Genomic DNA, 15,165 nt, shown 5'->3' on the forward strand with positions numbered 1-15,165 from the left:
CCTTCAGAGGCAGCCGTGGGTAAGGGACAGAACACTGACCTCAGGTCCAAGTCCCTGCCCCGCCACTAGAGTGCTGGGGGACTTGGGTAAGCCTCTTGCCCTCTCTGAGCCTCAGGCCTCCTCCTTCTGCAACTGCGATCTAAGCCCCTGCTGTGCCGCCCTCCACAGTCACCATCAAGTCCCGGGGAAGTTCAGGAGGGCTTCCCAGCAGCGGTCAAAACTGCCCGTGGGGGCTTTCCTGGTGGCTCAGGGGTGGAGAATTCGCCCGCCAATGCGGGAGGCCTGGGCTTGACTCCTGGTCTGGGAAGACCCCACATGCCTCGGAGCAGCTAAGCCAGTGGGCCACAACTATCGAGCCTGTGCTCTGGAGCCCGGGAACCGTAGCTGCTGAACCCACACGCGGCAAACGCTGAAGCCTCGGTGCTATAGAGCCCTTGCCCTGCAACAGGAGAGGCTCCCGGATGAGACGCCCACGCACCACAACTAGAGAAAAACCCGCCCAGCCAGGCGAAAAAAAACCTACCCTCAGGACAGGAGAAAGTCAAGTGGGCTGGGTGTCCTTATGAGCAGCCCCCAGCCCTGGATGCTCACAGGCCCCAAGCCCCAGGGAGGTCAAGTCAGAAGAGAAGGCGCTCACAAGCTTCCCATCTTACCCATGAGTATACCGAAGAAGGGGTCGCAAAGAGTCAGACGTGACTGAGCGACGGAACTCAACTGCACAGATGCTGAAGACCAGCGAAGGGAAGCGACGTGCTCAGGGGCACTCAGTGGGCAGCGGCAGAGCCACGGAGTGTAACCCCGCCTCCCGTTTCCAAAGCCGCACACGTCACGGGCCACTAGGGCCGGAACTGCGGCCACCCCCTGCCCCCCACCCAGGTCCCTTGCTGACGCCTCACCCTGCAGAGCAAAGCCAGGTCTGACTTGCTGCACTGAGTCCACGAGGGCAAGGGACAAACGGAGTGTGATTGGGTTCCTGTTACATCCACACACAGCAAGCAACACAGAACTGGCTGTGACATGACAATGCCCTTGCGCTGGGCCTTCTGCAGGACTCATCTGTGAGGGAGGCGTCATTATCACCATCAGATACACAGACGCGGAGAACGGGTGCCAGAAGCAGCGAGACTTGCCTGAGATCTCAGAGCTAGTAAGTGGCGGAGCTAGGTTTCAAACCCGGGTGCAGACGAATCTGTAAGGCCCACATTTTCGCCCAACAGCAGGTTCTCTTAGAGCCCAGGTCACTAGGGTCATCCAGGATGGGAGGCAGGAACAAACCACTGTTGTGAGCAGGGTCATCAAGTAGAAACGTGTTTTCGCTGTTGTGAGTGGGAGCGCCCTCTGGTGCCCGTTCTCGGTACCAGCGTGAAGCCTTGCCACAGCACCCGCTTGGTAGGGCTCCGCAGGACCGCCTTGGTCTTCTCAGAGCCCTGTTTCCCACCCGGCTTCAGAGGCCTTCCAGCTGGAAAGCATGTAAGGAAGGGCAGCTGGGGAAGACGATCCAGTGCCCCATGCTCATCTGGAAGTGACCGCGGAGGCTGCCTCTTACCAAGTCCATGCCAGGCTCCTCTGTCACGGACATGCAATGTGGTCCCCACAAACTCCTGAGGTGGCAAATCTCATCACCCCACTTTTCAGGCAAGAAAACTGAGGTGCAAAGAGGTCCAGCCCCATGCCCAGGGTCCCAGCTAACTGGTGGAAGTTTCACCCCCAAGTTTGCCCTTCCTGGGACCAGCCTTGCCCAGGTCCACCAGCCCAGGACCTCCTGAGTGTCTATGGGCAGTGCTCACCCCGGGACCCCATATGTGAGGGTAAAGAGACAGCGGATCTGAAAAGCTTTCCCAAAGGTGCTGAACGGACACACCGACCATTTCCATGGATTCCTTAGAGAGGAGGAAATGGGAAAATGAGGGAAGAGGAAGACCCTTAACATTTTTTAATACATCCCTAAAATAGTTTACTTGTTCAAGCGTGCCTTCTATTTTTTGTCAAAAAAATAGAAACTTTTCTTTTAAAAAAGGAAAAAGGCTGTTCAATGTCATAAATCTCAGCTCCAGTAAATTCTCTGTATATGAATTTATAAATTAAAAGCTACAGATTTCTAATGAGTGTGGACAGGCATTTCCTGATTAATTAACTCCTCCAATCTTACTGATCTAGGAACTTAGACTTGGGAAGATCAGTTAATACAAAAACAAAAGCCAGCTCTCAGGAGACATTAGTGACTCTCCAAGCATAAGGGGCAAGGTTTTTATTTGTAAAGTTTTACTATTTTTTATTATTTTTACTTTAATATTTAAGATTGATTGCTGCTTTCTGTGGTCTAATCATTAGTGGACAGAGATTGGCATCAAATTATTTGAACAAAATTTAATGGAAAATTTTTTAAAAAGCTATTTTCCAAATTAAAGTGAAGATAAACACACACACACACACACACACACACACATATATATATATATGTATCTTTGTTGTTTTAGTTGCTAATTTTGTATCTGACTCTTGTGACCCCAGGGGCTGTAGCCCACCAGGCTCCTCCGTCCGTGGATTTTCTCGGCAGAAACACTGGAGTGGGTTGCCGCTTCCTTCTCAAGGAGAGCTTTCTGACCCAGGGATGGAACCCGTGCCTCCTGCATCGGCACGTGGTTTCTTCACCACCGAGCCACCGGGGAGCCCTGTATAATCACGTGCCATGCTGGGCTTAGTCGCTCAGTCGTGTCCAACTCTGTGCGACCCTGTGGCCTGCAGCCCGCCAGGCTCCTCTGTCCATGGAGTCCTCCAGGCAAGCGATTGGCACTCCTCCACTGGAGTGGGTTGCCATGCCTGCCTTCAGGGGATCTTACTGACCCGGGGATTGAACCCGGGTCTCTTACGTCTTCTGAACTGGCAGGTGGGTTCTTCCCCACTAGTGCCACCTGGGAGGCCAGGATAAAGTCTATATCTATATCTGAATATACACATCTTATGTTCATATATAAAGAAAAATTACAGACCATTTGGTGTATATCTCTAAGAGTAGAATCATGGGCAACTTTTACTTACTAAAAGCCTTATTTCTATGTTTGACATTTTACAATAAGTGTGTATTATACTTGTAGTCTGCAGAAAGGTAAAAGCTGTAAAGATCTACCTTTTAAAAATATGTTAAGCTCTTTATAAAACGAAGAAAAACCTATTGACTGGCACTGATCCCCTCCACCCTCTAATTTCTGGGTTCCTTATCTAAAAACAGGAGGGAGGACAGCAAGGACCCAAAGGATTCTGTGGGTTTCCCACCGCGTTCCTCGGGGCCAGGGGCTTCCAGGACTCAGCCCAGCCCAGACTCTGCTAGAACAAAGGGTTTCAGATAACCCAGCTCCTTGGGGTCTCTGGGGTTCTATCCGAAAGTCAAGAGGAGGAGAAAGAAGAAAAAGAGGAGGAGGGATCAAAACCAGTGCGTTTGAAGGATCTGAGGGTCACAGAACAAGATAAGATGGGCCCTAGGAAAGCCCTTTCTAGGGGCTCTCATCCCTTCCCTGCCCCTGCTCACACCCCGAGCACAGAACCAGCTGCGAGGAGCAGGCTTTCACAGAAACAAGTCTTGCGTAACAAGCTCTGCTCCTTGGAGATCCATAATTGATGAGGGCGCCAGGCCGAGAGCCTTGGGCTGGGCCGGCCGAGGGCGGGGGCGACCAGAGCACTTGCAGAAGGGGGAAGACAGGAGCGGCTGTGGACCTCACGTTCCCACCAAAAGCAGGGCCTTTGAGGACAGAAGCCAAAGGCAGGAGGGGTTGGGAGCCCCTCCCCTAGAGCATCCTCAGAGTATGTACGGTCCAAGAACATCTCGGGAAAATCACCAGAGCAGGGAGGAGGCTTGCTAAACATGCAAATGCCTGGGCTCCATCTGGGCTAAGATACGAGGCCAGAGAGTCTCCAAATGTTTCTGTGAACTAGGCCCTCCGTATCTGGGCTTAAATCCCAGCTCAATCGCTTACCAGCTCCGTCAGCTGCTTAGTGTGTTCACAAGTTAAGTTGCTGCTGTCCACACAGCAACACCAGGAAGCAGGCACTGCTGCTCAAGGGGCCTGATAAGTACTTGCTGGAATGAAGGACAAACAGGAGCGTGTGCCAGCACCATGCAGAGGCACGCGGCAGGGAGAAGGGCGGCCTTAGGGCCAATCTCTCTAACTCCTGGTTAAGCGCTCCTTCCACTTTCTGCCCTAGGAGCTGCAAAAAGTCCTGGTCTTTCTCCCCATCCAGGGCCTGGGTTCCTAACTCCTCTCCTGCTGGTACCAGGGCCCCAGAGGAGACTCCAGAAAACGTAGAGCTGGGACAGCTCTGTAGAAGAAGCTCCAGGGAGGGATGAACTGGCTGACAGGGGTGCTGGGAGGCTCCAGGGAATCCAGCCCAGCTTCACCCAGCCCAGGGCTGAGGCCCACTTCCCAGGACACACCCTGCCCTCTGCCATCTCTAGAGCTTTCCCATCATCTAATCCCTGGCGTGTCAGCTGGACAGACAGCATCGTGCGAAGTCACTGCTCTCGTGTCTGATTCTTTGCGACCCCGTGGACTGCAGCCCACCAAGCTCCTCTGTCCATGGGATTCTCCAGGCAAGAATACCGGAGTGGGCTGCCTCGCCTTCCTCCAGGGCATCTTCCCCACCCAGGGATGGAACCCAGGGATGTCTCTTACATCTCCTGCAGGGGCAGGTGGGTTCCTTACCACTAGCGCCACCTGGGAAGCCCTGGTGTGTCCGCTGGGCAGAAAGCACCACCACCCTGCTAACACAGAGACACTGGAGGCCCAGAGATGGACAATGGCTTCTCGAAGGTCGTGCAGCATATTAGCAGCGTAGATGAGGCTTAATACCTACCCTGGGCTCACGAGAGGCAGATTGGTGTACTGGAAAAAAGCTGGGAGTCAGGAAACATGGGCTCCGGTCCTGGCTCGGAGGCTGACTTGCTGTGTGACCTGGACCACTCCTTAACCTCTCTGTGCCTCAGTTTCTCCTCCCTCCCTTAAAATAAGAGGTCTGCCTTCTGACGTTAAGGCCATCAAAGCTTGTGATCCCTTCCCTATGCTGACCAAAGAGAACCCCCTTCCAAGAGGCCAGGCCCCGTGCACGGCATCTTCCAGCTTGCCCTCACCACACCCTCTCCCCAGGTCTGAAGGGCAGGTGCAAGCGGCTCTCATGTAACCGAAGAGGACAGGGAGGCTCAGGGAGGCCGAGTGTCTTGCCAGCAGTCACAGAGCATATTGGCAACAGCCTCTTGGGGCTCCCAGCGTGGCTCTGCTCAGCCCCACCTGACTAGGGGCTGGAGCTCAGAGTCTTCAGAGTTCAACAAACAGGAAGAGAATGGGATCAAAGGTCCCCTTTCAAATATCGAAAATAGGCCGCTCTGTTGGCAGGGCCTCAGGACTAAAGGATGTAGGCTCAAGCCCTGGGGATGGTGGGTTTGCATAGGGCAAATGCTACGCACAGGGCATAGGGCCCGTGTGGCCCACCTTTTACTGCTAGGGCGAGGCAAACCACCTCGTGGAGTGATGGAAATTTTCTTCTCTCAATTTAATAAGAGACCAGAGGCTCAGAGAGGGTGTGTGATTTGTCCAAGGTCACACAGCTAGCAAGGGCCCGAAACTCAAAGCCAGGGCTAGCCAACCCCAAGGGCTGAGCTCCGGCCTGTCTGCCTACACACCTGCACAAGCCTGAAAGGTGGAAGGGCAGGAGTGAGCCCGGCCACTGGTGCCTCTGTCCCCGCTGCCCGGCACCCACCTTGTACTTGAGGCCGGACTTGAAGTAGCCGAGGAAGGTGGCCGACTCGAAGCCCTGGACCTCGCGGTGCTGCACCGCCCGGCCGTTCAGGTGGTCGTCCAGCTGCACGGTGAAGATGGCGGCTGCCCCGCTCTCGTCCTGGCTGCACTCATTGCCTGTGGGACATCAGAGCGGCATGAGCCTGGCTCCCGGCCAGCGGCCGCCCACAGAGGCGGCATCCGGAGCCCCCGGCAGTGCCCCAGCCTGGCTGGAGAAGCTGGGAAAGGCTCTGTCTCTTGTGAGCCTCGGTGAATCCATCTGTATAATGGGGGAGGCGGGAGTTGGCTCCAAGGTCTCTAAGAGTCCTCCCAGCACTCACTCCCCTGAGGTCAGGCCAGGGCGCATCAGAGAAATCAGGCACGGGGAGGGGCCAGGACTCACAGGGTCATACATAAGAGCCACGGCAGGACTTCAGGCTCCCAACTCGGAAGGGCAAACTAGAATCTGGCTGGAAAGGGCGGGTCCCGGATTTCTAAGTCGCCGCCCACTCTGAGTCCATAGACGGTGGCCTGTTTAACCCTCACAACAGTCCTAGGAGGGAGTCCGGAGCAATCATCACATCCAATTCACAGAGACACTGCATGTCTTGCCAAAGGGCACAGCTGGGGTCTGAACTCGGGGAGGCTGCCTCTGGAGTCCTGGGAACGCGTAACCAAGGGCCTGGCACTTACTTGATGCTCAGTAATCGCTGAATTCCCTTCGGGGCTTCCTGGGGACCAGTTCTCAAAGGTCTGTGCTTTACAGCAGAGGGGCTGGGGCGGGGCCTGGACGGGGCTGGGCGGGGCCTGGGCGGGGCCGGGCGGGGCCTGGGCGGGGCCATCTCACCCAGCCAGTAGTGGAGGTCATACTGCAGGTTCCCATTCCTCAGCTGCACCGTCTTCAGGATGACATAGGCATCGCCTGTGAAGAAGTCTCCGTAAAGGTTGGGGGGCACGGGAACCAGGTCGAACTTCTCCACACGCCAGATCTGCAGGCCAGGCTCCTTCCCTGCCTTGAGGAACTCGGGGTGTTCCACCACCATGCTGCTCGGCTGCAAGAGACAGGGCAGAGCCTGAGCAGGGGCAGGGACTGTGGCGGGGACAGACCCTGGGGCACGAGGGAGGCTGGTTTCCAGCACCAAGAGCACCTCACTTGAGCCTGACTCTCCCCACCGAGTCCTAGGACCCTGCCCTCGACGAGATGAGCACACAGGGCAGAGTTTAGGCTCCAAGCCCTGCCCTGGCCAGCATCTCTCGCTCCTTCTTGTCTCCCTGGTGATGGGGGAACAGAAGGCTCTCCCTCCCTTCTCCCTTCCTGTCTTAGTGCCAACTGGATGCAGCAGCTGAGGCACAGAGGGGTGAAGCCAGGGACCCCCAGCCAGGAAATGACAGAACAGGAACTGGCCCAGACTCCAAGAGCTTTGGGACCACGGGGAGACCCCTCAGATGGCGATGGTAAATCTGGGGGTGGCCAGAGGCTCAGCTTAAACCCTTCCAGCATCCTCAGTGGCCCTGAGAAGTATAAGGGTCCTCACAGAGTTCATTATCCAGCTCCACCCTGCAGATCGGGAGACTGAGTCCCCAAGAAGGGAGGGGCCTGCCTGCTTTGGCTCTTTTTCCCCACGCCCCATCCCATCTCCAAGAAGGGCCTAGATGGCCGAGCCCAAGCGGCCTCCTGAGCTGTCGGCCTCCTCCCTCCTGCCCCTAAAACCCCACCCCACCCCCCCCAAATTCCATTTCTTGGAAAAGGGGAAAGGACGCAGCCGGGGTCTGCGGGAGCCTGTTGGAGACGAGGTGGTGGAGAATGGGGGACAGGCGGTCAGACCATGCACGGGGCTGGAAACGGAGGAGCGGAGAGGGATGGTTAGCTGGGAGTCAGACGAGGGCAATCAGCAGGCACGGGCCACCTCGGGCCGGATCTGGTGGAAGAAGTCAAAAAACCAGACGGGAGAACTCAGGCAGCGGAGTGGAGAACATGAAAGAACAGCTGGAGCCAGGAGAAACCAGACAAGGCAGAGGGGCGTCAGAGACGGGAGGAGAAATGACAGTGATGAAGGGAAACAGGCGAGGGTGAGACGGTACAGGAAAGAGGGGGGAATCCAGGGAAGAGGGGAATCCTGTGAGAAATCAGACGAGAAGGAAGACTCTGCAATGAAAGGAGAAATCCCAGAGGGAAGGCGAGAAATGAGGCGGAAGGAAGGAGAAATCGGGCGGCAGAGATGGGTAAGAAGTCAGAAGGCAGCGCAGAGGGAAGAAATCCGGCCAAGGTGAGGTTAGCCTGTTGGGAGGGAAACAGCCAGGCGGAGGCGCCCACCCGCTCCACCGGAGCCCCGGAAGCAGCGAGAGATACTTACAAAGCAACAAAACAGGTTTTCCATTCTAGACCTGAATTACTCCCCTTTTCCTAGCGCTGTATCTGCAAGAACTTACAATAAAGAGTTACTCCGGGGGCCCCCCGGGCACTCACCCGCGCCTCGGTCACTCGCCCCTGCGGCGCCCGTGCCTGGGCCGCCCCCCGCCCCGGGGTGGCCGGCCGGGCCGGCTGCGACAGCGCGCCCAGCGCCAGGACCAGCGCGCCCAGCAGCGCGCAGCGATGCGCAGCCATGGCAGCGACGGCGGCGGAAGACCCGGGAGGCAGGTGGGGGCAGCCGGGCCGCCAGGCTCGCCCCGACCTTAAGTAGCCGCCCGGCCCACTCCGCCCCAGCCGGAGACCGCCCCGTTTGGGAGGGCGGAGGGCCGGACTGGGCCCCCGCGGGCGGGGAGGGGCGGGAATCTGGCCTGGATCTTTTAAGAGACATCGGGGTTCCCACCGGGACCGACCCAACGGGTGCGGCCGCCCCTTCACTCCAGCTCCGGGGTGGAGACCAGGCACAAGGCCTGGCATACAGCAGGTGCTAATTCAGTGCACACTAAATGGACACACGCATGAACGGCAGGGATCCTCCTCGCTTGGTTTCCTGTTTGATCCACACAGGACCCCTCCCCTCTCCACCCCAACATCTCCAGCAAAAAATCACAGGAGCTAACTAAGAGGTATTGAAGGTTTTCAGTATCACATGAACATCCTTTATGAACTGGGTACTATTCACAGCCCCATTCTAAAGAGGTGGGAACTGAGCTGAGACCGTCAAGCAACGTGCACACAACTAGGAAATGAAAGTCAAGCCGGCCCCCAAGTGGTCCGGGTGGATGGCCGCTTAGGCAGCATGTGGCTGTCACCAGCTAAGGACACGGGTCAGGGGGCTGACCTTCAGTGGCCCTTGAGCAAGCCGAACAGAGAGGGGCGAGCTATCTCTCCACTTCTGGGACTGCAGGCTCTATTTTACTTAAAACCACCCTTCTTTCCTTCCGCATTAAAAAGTTACTTTTTATTTAAAACAAATGTTTTGGGGCTGCTCTTGGTTGCAGCTCGATGCACCAGGGCTTTCTGCGGTTGCAGCAAGCAGGGGGACACAGGCTTCTCTCTGCGGCGCCTTCTCTTCCCGCAGCAGCTGTGGCCCACGGGCTTCGCTGCCCCAAGGCACATGGTGTCTTCCCTGACCACGTCCCCTGCCTCGGCAGGTGGATTCTTAACCACTGGACCACCAGGGAAGTCTAAAAGGTCTTTGCTAAAAGTTTGTTTTTAATCAAACCTTAAATTCAGTCACTTCATTTATAGCTTCACCTCTCAACCCCACTTGCTTGTACCTCCAGGCAACCAACCCACCTCTAGCTTCCTCCTTGAGCTGACAGTTTCGAGGTCTGCCTTCATGCCATAGGTAACCAGCCTTTGTTGTTTGGGGTTTGGGGGTGGGGTGGGGGGTTGTTTGTTTTGATTTTGCTCTTGCTTTTTCAGTTTTAGATCTCCTCTATGGTTCTCTTTAGGGAAGACAAGGATTCGAGCCTCCTCCCCTTCGCCCAGGCTCCCTTCCCATCCCTTACTCTCCTTCTGGAGACTTACAGTCATTGGGTTATAAGTGCTTTTCAGACTCATCCAGGCCTGCTTCCCACCCTCAACAACCCCTCTTTCCACCCTCCCACTACTCTGCTGGACTTAATTTTTCTGTTTCCTAGTTCCCTTTGCATTCCACATCTCCTTTCTCAGTAACGGAAATGCAACGACGGGGAAGAGAACAAAGGAGCTGGAGACCTGGGCTTGACGCCCAGCTCCACGGTAAGCTACTTTCTTCCTCTCTGCCTCAGTCTCCTCATCTAGTAAATGGGTATAAAGTAGTTGCTGAGAATCCAATCCATCTGTGTGTGTGAAAATGGCCTGGTCTGCCAGTGAGTAAATGGGAGTTCCTGTCCTCCTTCCCTGCAAGCTCCAATCATCCGTCCCAGCTCCTCCTGGAGCCCAGCTTCTGTCTAATCAGGCTGAAGTTTGCCCTCCATCACACACAACTTCCTCCCGTTTAAGGGGGACTGTGGGTCAGATAAAGGGCTAAAGGGACACACACAGAGGAGATAAATCGGACTGCAGGGATTATAAGAAGGCTTCACGAACAAAGGGACTTGTGACCTGGGCCTTGAAGGACAGGGAGGAGGGAGATGGAGAAGAGAGGCATTCCAGGGGAGGGAACAGCAAGGGCAAAGGGCAAGCAAACGCAGGCCACTGCAGTGACTGATAGGGATCCTGTCTGAAACACCGGGCCAGGAAGAGACGAGGCTCGAGAGGGCAGCAGAGGTCACAAGGGCCCGTGTACCACGCTCAAGAGTCTGAATACTTTTTAAGACGTATGGGTATAGGTGAAGAGTTTCTCAGAGAGCCTGTTTTTTGTTTTGCTTATTTACTTATTTTTGGCTGCGCTGGGTCTCCATTACTGCGAGCGGGCTTTCTCTGGTTGCAGCAAACAGGAGCTACTCTTCATTGCAACGTGCGGGCTTCTCCTTGCAGCGGCTTCTCTTCCTGCAGAGCATGGGCGCTACAGCACGGGCTCAAGGGTCGTGGCGCAGCGGCTCCGCTGCCCTGCGGCATGTGGCATCTTCCCAGACCAGGGATCCAACCTGTCTCCCCTGCACTGGCAGGTGGCTTTCTAAACCACTGGCCCACCAGGGAAATCCCTGAAGAGTCTGAATTCTATCTTAGTGTCTGTGGGGACCCACAAGAGGCCCCTGGCTTCTCAAGGCTGTATGTCTGGTCCTGGGCCTGCAGAGCCTCCAGTGGACACCTCTGGCCTAAATTCAGAGAGCTCTTCCCTCTCCCTAGGCATCTGGAGGATGATAAAACCCCACTGTTCCCACATGCGCCTGACGGAAGCATAACCCAGTTTCCCCTCTCCGCAGAGCAACTGACATCTACACAGATTCAAAACACGCAATGTGACAACAGGGCCGTTTCCTGCAGGGTGACTTACAGAGGAGCACGGAAATACACGTGCAAGGGTGTCCACTGGAGCGTCGCCGGAGGAAACCTGGAGAGGACCCAAAGGTCCTGCTTAAGTCACGGAGCCGCCAGGCAATGGGCCGCTCCACGAGCCAGCGCAGGCCGAGCCCGGCACACAGTAGGCAGCCAACCAGCATACAGTAGGCAGCCAACCAGCACGGCGTGACCTCACTGTGCAAGACAGCAGCGTGTGTAGCGGCTCTACGCTAGCGCCTCGCTTCTGCTTTACACAGGTGTCTGATTTTGCATACACTTTCTCCTTAAGAAAATCAAGAGAGTAAACACCAAACTGTCAAGTCAGTTTGTTTGAAAGAGATGAAGAATTCGGGGTTAGGCACCCACATCACCGCAGCTGGCACGAGCGAACACTTTAGGGTGATGAAAACATTCCAGCGCTGGATTACAGTGATGATTACCCAACCGAAAAAGGTACTAAAAGGCATAACACTGTCCGCTTACAATGGGTGAATTGTTAATGGTTTCTATATTACACCTCAGTACACTTGTGTGAAAAATTTTTCAATGTGCTATAGGGTTTGAAACTATTTACAAGTGTTTCTCTGATGTAGTTTACTTTTTTTTTTTTAATTAAAGACTGATCTAGGAATAATACCTTAAAAATAGATATAGTAATATCTGCTCATTAGACAATTTGGAAAATTCAAGCCAGCAGGAAGAGGAAATTTCCTTATCATCCCCAGTCACCCCCACCCCCACCCCAAGTGAACCTAAGCCGAATCCAGCCCAGCCGAGCAGTCCCTTCTGCTTGGTCCCAGGGGTCACGGCCCACCAGCCCAGGGTCACTGACCCCAGGTTAATTATCACAAAGGCCCCTGCAGCTGTGCCTGTCACATAGCTCTGGAGCCTGGGTCCCTGGCACTGGAGACCCGCAGAACAGGCCCTGGCCCCTGCCCTCAGGGCATCCACGGCCTGGAAACTCTCACTGCAGGGCAGTGATGTGCAGAGACTGTGATGGGGCCACAGGCCCCTGGGCTCCCTGCCCAGAAGAGGATGTACAGGTTCAGAAGAGCGGGGAGAGCTCAAGTGCAAAAGAAAAACCTCGAAGTAGGAAGGAGGAGCTCCCCACCCCGTGCCAGGCTTCCCTCTGCTGCTGACTTCCCGGGTGACTTTGGGCAAATCACCATCCTCATCTGCTCTTCTGGTCTCCATACGGAAAAGAACGGCCAGGCCCTGCAGCTCTGACTCCGAGAACTCTCATTCTCAGCCTCAGGATTCCCCAGATCCTGGCTCTGCGACCACATCAGGAACCTACAGGTCTCTGAGCCTCGAAGTTCCCACCTGTAAAATGGGAACACTTGTCCAGGGCACCTCTACAGGTCCTTCTGAAGCAGACAGTGCAGAGCCCCTGACCTACATAAGGGGGGCAGAGCATCACTAGTCGCTGCATGCCACCGCACCTCTGGGTCTGCATATCTCTGGGAGGAGACAGCGAGGAAAGGAGGTGGGCTCTGACCCTGAGTCTCTTCACAGCAACCAGGAGACGGAGATTCAGGGAGTTCCAGGCACTTGCTCAGGGTCCTTCAGCTGGAAAGAGGCACTCCTGGGATTCAAGCCCAAGTCTGGCTGGCTCCAGTGCCCAGACTCTATCTGGGGCTCAGGCAGGGCCCCGAGCACCATCCCGCCTGGGCAGCAAGGGAACAGCAGCTCCTATTGCAGGTGAAGGGGTGCAGCTGCTGACCCCAGGCGAGCCCAAGCCAAGCCTGGCAGCCCGGACTCTCTGGGGTGGCGTCCCTGCCACGCCTCCCCGGTTGAAGAGGGCAGCCCAGGAAAGCCCTCCAGCCCTGCACCTGGGAGAGCACCCAGGACAGAGGCATGACTAGGAAGGTCCCCAGGCTGCAGCCTCTGGGCGGAGGGCAAACCGCGGCGCCTACACTCTGTGCCACTCCCAGGGTGTACAGGGCACGCAGGCCAGGCAAGCCCCCTGTGCTGGGAGCAGCCTGCTTGGCCACCAGTCGCTCCGAGAGCACGCACACCCTAGCCCCTACCCTCCTCTGAACCGCAGGAGACCCCTCACCCTCTGATCTCAGGCGTTTCTGGCTCCTGCCTAGCGCTCCACACAGTAGGCAGTTTTCAGCATCCAACCATATCCCTCCCCTGCAGTTCAACGCAGGACCGCCACCGCCCACCACCAGCTGTGGCCCTGCTCCTGTGGAGACCTCAGGCTAGCCTCCGTGTCTCCGTGGGCCTCCCAAGGCAGCTACCCGCGCCGGGAGGAGGCAGCCTCACCCTCCGCCCCCGGCCGCAGTGTACAAAAGCCCTTGGCCACTTCTGGAAGACACCACCCTGCTCTCGTCTCTTCGCACCAAACACTGTTGTTCTTGATTCCCAGGCAGCCGGCCACTCACGAGCAGCCCTCTTTCTCGGAGCTTGTTTGCTTTCTGGCTCACGGCTGGGTTCTGGGTCCTCCTGGGAACACCCGCCCTGCTGGCCGGGGTTTTGTTAAATAGGACAACGGTCAGTAAACAGAGAAGCCGGTTATGAAACCTGGTAAAACTGGACAGGGCCTCAGCATGGGGAGCCCTGGGGACCTGAAAGAACACGTGTTTTAGAATCTGGGAGACTCAGCGCCTGTGGTCAGGGCCTCAGTTTCTGTATCTGTAAAACGGGGAGCTCACAGGGCAGTGAGGAGGGCCAAGGCCTGACACACAACACGGATGGAGCTCCGAGTCAGTGCCCCGTGTGTGAGCTGGCTTCTCTGCACAGAGGCCTCTCAGCGTGTACACACCATGCGTGAGCAGTTAGTGGTGCCGGAGAAAGGCTACAGATTTCACAGTGAGATTCTTGAGCTCAGGCCCAGGCTGTGTGACCCAGAGCAAGTTGCTCTCCCTCTCTGAGTGCCGGGCACTCACTTGTAGAAAGGGACAGTGCTGCCCAGCTGCAGGGTGGTTGGGAGCTCTGGGGCAAGAAGCACAGAGTAGGGCTTATTTGTAGCAACACTCAATAGTCCATCCTCTCTTTGCAGACCATGACCCCAAGAGCAAGAGTATAACTTCTCAGAGTCACCTAGCGAGCACCAGGCAGGACAGAGGTCTCCGTCCCCAGGCCAGAGCCGAGGCCTGAGCCCACAACACGGCAAGGCCCCCGGGAAGGGCCAGCTGGACCTCTGCCCTGGCTCCGTCCATCCCAGGCTTGGACAGCTGTTGGGAAGACGGCCAGGGAGGCTTGGCTGAAGCCACCTCCAAGAGGCTGCCTCTCCCAGGGCTTGAAGCCACTGGCTTTTTCCCAGCTTGCGGAGGCTACCCCACCTAGTGCCCAGAGCCAGGACAGGACGTTCAGAAAGGGCTAGCCCTGCCGCTTCCTGACCCCGTGCCCCGGGAGCAGCCAGATCCGGCCATGGGTGTGAGCCAGTGCCTGCCTGCCAGGTCCCCTTTGAAGTCGGTCTCCCCTCCTCGGGGGAGGCAGCGGCCCTGGGAGGCTGCGAACCACTGTCCCCTAGCTGCCCTAGGACCCCAGCCCACCGACAGGGACGTCCAGGCACAATCGCACGTCGTCGGCAGGACAAGGAGGCCCCACTCCAGGCACCGTGAAGCAGGACCAGGACAGGATGGGGGACACAGCCTCACCTGCCAACCTCCTGGGGCAGCAGGGCCTATGGGGCCCCAACCAGAGCCAGAAGCAGCAACAGCCGCAGGGGGCAGCGCCCTGCTGCAGAAGGGCAGGGCTTCCCAGCAGGAAGAAAAACAGTCTGTGTGACTGTGGAAAGAGCTCCCACCAGGAAAATCTGGGTCTAAATCCCTGGCCTACCACTTCCAGCTGTGTGGCTTCGGCTCTCTGAGCCCCAATTTCCTCATCTGTAAAATGGGATTAGACTAGCTTCTTGCCAGGGTCGCTGAGAGAGCATTATAAAGTAAAAGACGTTTGGGGCTTAGCACAGTGCGCACGTATTAAGGAAACTGTGGTGGTTGTTTGCTGGGGGCTTGGGAAGCCTCTGTTAACATCTCTCTGACCCTCAAGTTCCTTATGTATAAAATCAGGGTTAAAATGTCTTTTTAAAAGGTGAGCGGAGGGATTTCCCTG

General features: G+C 56.4%; 1 protein-coding gene across 13 annotated transcripts in view; it reads right to left on the minus strand.

The window, feature by feature from the left end:
• Positions 1-15,165, minus strand: part of GSN (gelsolin) — a 61,870-nt gene that overhangs the window by 22,002 nt on the left and 24,703 nt on the right. For 6 of the 13 annotated variants that reach the window (XM_042242481.2, XM_027963876.3, XM_042242467.2 and 3 more), the window contains 2 exon segments: positions 6,613-6,817; positions 5,749-5,903 (listed from right to left, as the gene is read on the minus strand). In XM_042242481.2, the coding sequence (XP_042098415.1) occupies positions 5,749-5,903; positions 6,613-6,808 (351 nt within the window). In that variant the 5' untranslated portion in view covers positions 6,809-6,817. 13 annotated transcript variants of the gene reach the window in all.

The sequence above is a fragment of the Ovis aries genome, chromosome 2 (assembly GCF_016772045.2).
Source record: "Ovis aries strain OAR_USU_Benz2616 breed Rambouillet chromosome 2, ARS-UI_Ramb_v3.0, whole genome shotgun sequence".
Taxonomy (NCBI): Eukaryota; Metazoa; Chordata; class Mammalia; order Artiodactyla; family Bovidae; genus Ovis; species Ovis aries.